An 8,782-nucleotide genomic window follows, 5' to 3' on the forward strand; every position below is an offset into this window, starting at 1 on the left:
CAAAGCTTCCCTCATTAAACAACCGTGTCATGAGATTTCAACAGGCAGGAGCAGCTAGCTTTATGGAATCATACACAAGACATTCAATGGTATTCAAAGGATTGTAAATTGCTGTGGTAATTAATCTCTATTATTTGGCAGAGGTTATAATTCAACTGTTCTTGAGGAATGAGTGTGAAGCAAAAGATTTGGTGGCTCCATATCCCCCTTTCAGGTAGAGATTACTTCTATGTAGGAGTACAGGGTAGTGCGATTTCTCTGCCAACCCTCCGCTCCTCCACCAGGGATTCACATTATCTTTCTCGGTTGCGGATACAGCCAACAGTGCCTCTGGCTAAATGGCCAGAAAACACATTTGGGCAGCGTAGGAATGAGAGTGAGGAGGCATGCTTTTTGGAAAAGGGGTGGGGAAAGAGAAAGGAGAAGAGCTAAAAATACAAGAATAAGAGTGAATACTTCTGCCACGTCAGTTTGTACGATGATGAAAGAAGCAGCAGACAGCGACACTTACCTGAAAAAGGGATTCTTCAGGTCGAGCACGTTACTAGATTTCGAACCCGTCTGGTCCACCTGGGCTAGAATACTAATGTCATAACTTTGCCTACGGGGGAGGAAAAAGAGTAAAGCAGAGGTTCTATTACGCTCAGAGGTGAACAAGAGCAGTTGGCAATTCAGTGATGAGGCTGAGGCTGATGTGCAATAGTGGTTTCACATCTTGGGCAGCTTCAGAGTCATTCAGTCATCTAACTCCATTGTGTTTCGATCTCACTCACAAACTCCACATCAATAAAAATTACAGCTAAACATGTGCAAGTTAAAAAAAAGAGGTTGCTTGCCTTATTGAATATAATTCTCCCCACAACTATTCCAATGCTCTCCTGGCCGACCTCACACGTTGCATCCTCCGTAAACATGATCTCGTCCAAAATTCTGTCGCCAGTGTCTTAACTCGCAGAAAGTCCCGTTCACCCATCACCCGTGCTCGCTGACGTGTTAGCGCCCAGTCACGCCTCGGTTTTAAAATTCACACCCTTGTTTTCAGCCCCCTTCCTAGCCCTACAACCCACCAAGATCTCTGCGCTCCTCCAATTCTGGCCTCTTGTGCATCCTCGATTTTAATCACCCCATCACTGGTGCCTTCAGCCACCAAGGCGCTAACGCTCTGGCTCTCTACCCCTCCCTCCTCCTTTAAGACGCTACCCCCATCCCAATAACTCCTTATGTGGCTCGGTGTCAAATTGTGTTTGATTATGCTCCTGCCTTTGGACATTTTACTATGTTAAAGGCACTAAATAAATGCAAGTTGTTGTTCTGCTCAAATTACAGAACTTTTAAAAATAAAGTACCCACCACAATGAAGAAGTTCATTTTTATAGTCAACAATTTCAGATTTAATTCTTTTTAAAAAAAATAATTCACACATGCACAATTTACCTTTTGTTGGCATTCAGCACAGCAGTCCCCGAGAGTGTATCACCGGCCTTAGTGAAAAGCGGCGACTGAAGCAAACAGCGAACTTGGTACCAATGAGTCAAAGGTTCTGTTGGAGCAGTCGAGAGCCACACTGTCATTCTGCAAGAGATCGAACCGAGTCAGCGCGTACCATCAGTGCAAAAGTACAGTTAGTATAGGACACAAAACCTTCGTTCATGATCAGAAGAACCCACATAAAAATCGAACTACTGCCGTAGATGCACTAACCCGTTTAAACCATTATATCAATGCAGGCTGTGACACAAAGAAAAGGCTACATCAAGCCCATTCCTGCCGCAGCTCGTGTACAATCTACCCCACAACTTCTTGAGCAGAGGTAAAGTCCCACATAAACTCCTCTGAACTCCAGTCATAGTTGGGCCTCTACAATTTCACCTTGAGGTTGATAATTTGTTTGCCTAACAAAAATCTAAGGGTTATGGAACCAAGGCGGGTAGAATAAGGGAAGTTACAGATCAGCCTTGATCTAATTGAATGGCGGAACAGGTTCGAGGGACTGAATGGTCTACTCCTGTTCCTATTACTCAAGCCGGGCCCATTGCTTTCCACAATGGCATGTCTATGGTCCTGGCAACACATGTACTCTATAATATCTCCGTAAACTTCATCGCACGCCTAGCAACAACTAAATTAACAGCAATTTACACAATTTCGAACTGGAAAAAAAAAACTCACTGGGTACCAATGAAGGCCACATCAAACCAGAATGCCAAGCCATGGACTAACCCTGAATGCAACATATGGAACTTGAATGGTATTTCTATCCTGTAACAAGAAATAAGAGATGAAAACACTTGGAAAAAAGAGACAGACGAGTTGACGTCAATATTTTTTTTATTTTTTAAATTGCAGCTCACAGGTCAGACAGCGTGTACAAGGACACCCTGCTTCCTGCATAACACACACACAGCGTAAAAATAGAACGTCAAGTGACGAGTAGCACAAGACAAGGTACCTCAGCAACAGCAAGGTCCGGGTATTCTCACTCGTGCAACAGACCATAACTGGCTGTACTTCCATAACTAGGAAGAATTACGGGCAGTAATCAATCACAATATTTCCTCATCTTGCAGTGATTACAACACAGTGCAGTCACCACCATGATAAACGGTGTGCAGCAGACCAGCCGTCAGTGCCCACATAAAGTGACAAAAATCATTACTTACAAGCCATCTCATTAATATGTTGTACAAATTAAAAACACAAAAAATGCACCCTGGACCAATTACATGGCTTATCCTGGGTTCAGGTGCTTTGCTCACAGCTTATGATGTAATTATCGCCCCAGACGTCCACCATTCTCCATTTGGCACCGTGAAAGAGCCATCATCTCCATGACTGGTGACGCAGGTCATGGTGAAAACCACTTGAAAATGGAGTCGAGAGAGAGAGTTGGGACTGCAGAACACCCGGCCGATACGGGAGGTGAGCGCGACTGGCATCACCATGTGCCAACATGAACCAGGCATTGGCTGTGGTGTGGGTCTAGGCAGAAGTAGATCAGAGCAGACCCACTGTAATTTCACGAAAATCTCACCCCTCCACATTGTTCATTTTTGTAAAAAAAGGACAGAAAAAAGGCCACAGTATTCCTGTGTGAGCCTCTAGGCTCAATGTCACTCACCCAAGAAGTGCTATACAAACTCGCTGGTTAAAAAAAAAACACACCTGGTAACTTGTACATTGTCACAATTGCCTGTTTACACACACAGATACAAGACTTAGCCATCTCCATTCTCACATCAACTTACCAGTGACTGCAGGGTAATCGAACTGGTCAGGCCTTCTGCAAACAAAAGTCGCCCACATAACCCTCACTGCATCTATCATTTTGTTTTTAAGATATACCTTCTGGGTTATTTTCGTGAAATTACAGTACTTCCGCCCATGTAATAACATTAACGGAATGGCTGTTGAAATAACCAGGAAATTTAGCGGTCCTGCAAGCAAATCCTGCTCTCAGCCAATTGATTTCCAGCCCCAATAAATACAGGAGTTGTGTGGCGATTCTGTGTGACTGGTGCTCCATCAGTAGCGAGTAGTGCATTGTGACTCCTGCCCCAGACATAGGAGTTGAGACGATTCTCTGGGACTTGTATTCCATCAGCACTGTGCACTCTGAGTTCGACATCTTACCGGTGCAAATCATTCTCTTCGGCTTCTAGAAAGTTCACTGTGTACTTCACCGACTTGGCCATTAGAATCCGGATGTCAAATGTGTCCTTGAAAACACACAGAAAAGTAGTCAGTCTTGCTTGTAAAGAGGCAAGCCTGCACAAACACGGACACAAGCCATTACACTGGAGAAATAACAAATCAATCTAGGGCCAGTATGAGTTTAATTATCTCACCGTTATAGTTGGGTTACAGGCTTAGATGTGACTGGAAACTTCCCATGACAGATTTAAAAAAAAATATATAAAATGTCCCCCACACCCCAATTTCGCTCATGCGGTTCTGGATGTGCCAACTCATGCTGCCAAATAGCCATGTGTCATGGGTGCGCCAAGACAGCACAATGTTAGCATGATATTCGACCGTAGAGCATAGTGCAGCCAAGTCTGATCCAGTCATAGAATAGAATAATAGAATAGTACAGCACAGGAGGCGGCCATTCGGCCCATCCAGTCTGCGCCAACTCTTTCGAAGAGCAATCCAGTCAGTCCCACTCCCCGGCTCTTTCCCAGATCCCTGCAATTTTTTCTCCTTCAAGTATTTACCCAATTCCCTTTTGAAGGCCATTATTGACTCTGTATCCACCGCCCTATCAGGCAGTGCATTCCAAATCCTAACCACTCGTGTAAAAAAGATTTTCCTCATGTCGCCTCTGGTTCTTTTGCTAATCACCTTAAATCTGTACATTCTGGTTATCGACGCGTCAGCCATTGGAAAAGGTTTCTCGATCTAAACCCTTCATAATTTTAAACACCTTCAAATTTCCTCTTAGCCCTCACTGCTCTAAAGGCGAACAATCCCAGCTTCTCCAGTCTCTCCACATAATTGTATTCCCTCATCCCTGGAACCATTCTAGTAAATCTCTTCTGTACCCTCTCCAAAGTCTTCACGTCCTTCCTAAAGTGTGGTGCCCAGAATGGGACACAATACTCCAGCTGGGGCCGAACTAGTGTTTTATACAGGTTTAGCATAACTCCCTGGCTTTTGTACTCTCTGCCTCTATTTATAAAGCCCAGGGTCCCATATGCTTTATTAACTGCTTTGTTAACCTGTCCTGCCACCTTCAGAGATTTGTACAAACACCCCCGGGTCTCTGTTCTTTCATACCCTTTAAGATTGTACCAGTTAGCTTGTATTGTTCCTCCTCATTCTTCCTACCAAAATGTATCACCTCTCACTTTTCTGCATTGAATTTCATCTGTCATGTGTCCACCCATTCCACCAGCCTGTCTATGTCCTCTTGAAGTCTATTACCATCTTCCTCACTGTTTACTGCACTTCCAAGTTTTGTGCCATCTGCAAATTCCTCACCAAACTTCCACACACGTAATTGAGAGTTCTGGTTACTGTATAACAACCGTGGAGATATTGCACCCCACCCCCCCCCAAAAGACACCAAAGCCAGATGTAGCATCCCAGCTTTCTGTCCGTCGCAGTCAGATAACTCCGATTTATAAAATCCACCTTGGACAACACCGGATGGTAAATTTATGGGACGGGTTTTAAAAATATTTTAAGTTAGCACCAATTAATAATGCTATTTTCCATCAACACACTCACCACAATAGGCTGTTTGAAGTATTCATCTACTGCCGCACCTCGCAGGGCTGATAAATCCACACCGTGGAAGGATGGCTGATACCTGGCATCAAACATAGACATGCAGGTGAGATGAGACAAACACAGAACTGGATTCACATCTCAAAGCAGATACCACTATAATGAAATTCAATCTCCTGATCAGACTTCACATTCACATTGGAGCTGGTATTATAAGAACATAAGGAGTAGGCCATACGGCCCTTCAAGCTTGCTCTGCCATTCAATATCATGGCTGATCTTCGACCTCAACTCCACCTTCCTGCTCCACTTTCACAGCTTTGCGAGGAAAAAAAAAAGAGTGGATGAATCAACAAGCAACAAATTGCTGTTACAGCCCTAATCGGAATGTTAACAGTGCCACAATTATTTATACAAATGCTTGGGAGATTAATCCAACCATGAAATACCACATGCAGTATGACTCAACACACTGTGCATTGGCTGGGCCACATTGGAGGCTTCCCAGGAGAGATCCAAGTCTCAACAGTGTCAGAAAAGACAAGGAACTTGCCCACAACCACAGAGAACGCACAAGTACCCCCCCCCCCCCCCCCCCCCGCGCTCCGGCTTCTGTAAGCACCAGTTACAGTTCTCTCCAGATCTTGCTTGTGGGCTGCTCTCAGAAAATGTTCCAACTCACTGTGCAATGGAATGAAGGAATGTGGCTCTACGCCTGCAATTCCACATAGCGAGTTGAGTGGAGGCCAGCCACTTCCCTACAGGAGTGGGTAAAGTACAAGAGCACTAGGTACGGATAATGTAGCATGTCACTGGCTCGATATAGAAAGACTTGCATTTACATAGCACTTTTCATGGCCATGGGATGTCCCAAAGCGCTTTACAGCCAATTTTTTTCAAAGTGTAGTCACTGTTGTAATGTAGGAAACAGCAGAAAATTTATGCACAGCAAGCTCCCACAAACAGCAATGTGATAATGACCTGATAATCTGATTTGTAGTGATGTTGATTGAGGGATAAATATTGGCTAAGACACTGGGGATAACTCCCCTGCTCTTCTTCAAAATAGTGCCATGGGGTCTTTTACGTCCACCTGAGAGAGCAGATGGGGCCTCGGTTTAACGTCTCATCCGAAAGACGGCACCTCCGACAGTGCAGCACTCCCTTGGTACTGCACTGGAGTGTCAGCCTTGATTTGGTGCTCAAGTCTCTGAAGTGGGACTTGAACCCACAACCTCCTGACTCGATGAGAGCGTGCTACCCACTGAGCCATGCCCTACACGTGCATTGCCTCCCAAAAGCATTACTTTCCATACTTATACTAGGTGGCAGGAAAGTGAATCCAAGCTCTGGTGGATCAGCACAGTCAAGCGTGTCCCTAGGGACCCATATATACATGCAGCAGCAAGTCTGCCGAGGGTAGTGGGTGGCTGAAAAAGAGGGAGTTGAGGGAAAACAAGCGGTACTGTAAATGGCCCCAGGCCACATCAGAATTACAGCGAGACCTATAAATTACCTCAGAGACTGCCATCAGCTGTCTTTTTTGTGTGCAGGTGTCCTTATTTTCAAAGTTGTCAGTGCATATACTGTAAAACTTCTCAGTAGAATGGAGAGTTCTTTACCCAGCATCCATAGCGGCAGGGAAACCGCTCTATCCCAGGGACAGAGCCGTGCAAGCATTCAATCCCAGACAGAGGGATTTCTCTGCTGTTATGGATGCTGGGTAAAGAGCTCACCATTCCACAAAAGCCGTTTCTTTCACAATAGCCCTGCAAGCCTCACGGTGACCTGTGCGTCCCATGTTTTAAGTTGTAAAAGGACCCTGGTGCATTGAAGGCTATCCGTAGTTTGGAATTTGCAAGTGTGCGCGGTTTCAGAGTGCCTCTTGTATATTTTACCATACAAGTTACTTGGGCCTCTCGTAAGTGTCTCGTTTTCAGCAGGCGCCTGTTTATACCGGTTTCACTGTACTAATGAGTTGCAACATGGCGCAGGCTGAAGCCTAGGTGACAGTCACTGCAGAACAGCGTAGAGAAGTTAAAAGGAAGCATTTAAAAAAAACCAAAAAAAAAAAACCATAATGCCATCCCAGAAGGATGCCATCGAGGTTCAACTGAATTCTTAATGCACAGTGGGACATTTAAAGGTATGGATGTCACCATATCCCGATACACTCTGATAGAGGATGAGTGACAGGAAGGGTAAAATGCACAAGTATTAGTGCTAGAAAAGGAGCTCCTAATTATACAGCAGGATGAAAACAGATATTTCACTGTCTACGGAAACTTTGGGTACAAAACACTAAATATTTCAGAAGCTACTTATATTAACATATTTTACTCCCTCCCCACCCCCCTTGTGCCTTCTGCACAGCTTTCAGTTAAGAACAGCTAAAAACGAACAATTACTCTGGAGGGGAACATACTGTACAATATCTCATTATTACCCTCCCCCTGCCACCCCACAGCAATCGTACCAGAAGTTTGCTTTTGTAAACTGCTCCATGTAAAGCTGCTCATCTGTGAAGGGTGCAAGGTGAACATCACCCAGGGTTGGAAACAGATTACCTGGAATGAACAGAAATATTAATTAATCATTGCGACCAAATTCACTCTCAACTCTCTCGTCCTGCAGGACCGTGGCAAAAACAAACCCAAGCAGGCCTCGCTAGTTCCAGGCCAGTACAATGCATTAGCAACACGAGTATTTGTGCCTCTGATACTTCAATCTCAATCATGCTAGATGGGCTGTGGAACAAAGGCCACATGTCCTACCCGCAAGGTAAACTGGGCCAGTCACCCAGTACTTGTGCAGCACCTAGCAAAGGTCTGGGAGTTGGTCACCTGCCCATCCACTCAGCCAGACCTCAACAAGTGGTAGGAAGGGGAGTTAGGACAGAAAAAGTCAAACTGGAATTAATCGGGACAGAATGAAGAAGCCAGGAAAAAAAATGGATTACAGCAGTGCATCAACCGAAGTCGGACTAAACTCTGAGTCAATAGAACAAGCTCCAGTTTGTCTTGGTAAAACTGGTTTGGGCATCTTGGGGGGCACACCACACAAAAGCCGTTTACAAAAACCAGGGGCATCATCCCCAGGCTGATGCCACATTCAGAGGGGCCCAGGATAGGGCTAGAAGCAGACGGGGCTCCCAAGTACAGGGCCTGCACAGCCAGGGATAGAAAACTCCTCAAATTTCAAATGTTTTAAAACTAGTCAAATTGGACAGTGGAGAGTTGCCGAATACCCGAGCAGGAATGCTCAGTGAGAAGGAGCAGGCTGAAACAGGTTCCATGCCTAATTCTGCTCAACTGCCAATCTGAGCCATACCCAAGGGAGGAATGCTAAACAGAGGCTTTGGCATGTCCTAGTGTTTTGGGGCAGACCATGGTAAAGGAATTGGATAGTCCACCCTGAGTAACTCCCACCTCACTGGATGGCTAAATAGCAGGTAGCCTGTCGCCAGATCTCCAACCATTGTCTTGACAGTAGAAGCTCAAGTGGATGGAAGAATGGATAGGATTTCCTTACCTTGGAACAAGTTATCAACTTA

General features: G+C 45.1%; 1 protein-coding gene across 2 annotated transcripts in view; it reads right to left on the minus strand.

The window, feature by feature from the left end:
* Positions 1 to 7,812, minus strand: part of LOC147080893 (histone-arginine methyltransferase CARM1-like) — a 31,411-nt gene extending 23,599 nt beyond the window's left edge. For both annotated transcript variants that reach the window (XM_085981042.1, XM_085981041.1), the window contains exons 1-6: positions 7,706 to 7,812; positions 5,230 to 5,311; positions 3,631 to 3,716; positions 2,170 to 2,259; positions 1,435 to 1,572; positions 512 to 601 (exon numbers count right to left, since the gene is read on the minus strand). In XM_085981042.1, the coding sequence (XP_085837168.1) occupies positions 512 to 601; positions 1,435 to 1,572; positions 2,170 to 2,259; positions 3,631 to 3,716; positions 5,230 to 5,311; positions 7,706 to 7,734 (515 nt within the window). In that variant the 5' untranslated portion in view covers positions 7,735 to 7,812. The remainder of the gene's footprint in view (positions 1 to 511; positions 602 to 1,434; positions 1,573 to 2,169; positions 2,260 to 3,630; positions 3,717 to 5,229; positions 5,312 to 7,705) is intronic.
* Positions 7,813 to 8,782: the final 970 nt, after the last annotated feature.

The sequence above is a fragment of the Somniosus microcephalus genome, unplaced genomic scaffold, assembly GCF_052327205.1.
Source record: "Somniosus microcephalus isolate GS21.2 unplaced genomic scaffold, FLI_Smic_1.0 scaffold1033, whole genome shotgun sequence".
NCBI classification, from domain to species: Eukaryota; Metazoa; Chordata; class Chondrichthyes; order Squaliformes; family Somniosidae; genus Somniosus; species Somniosus microcephalus.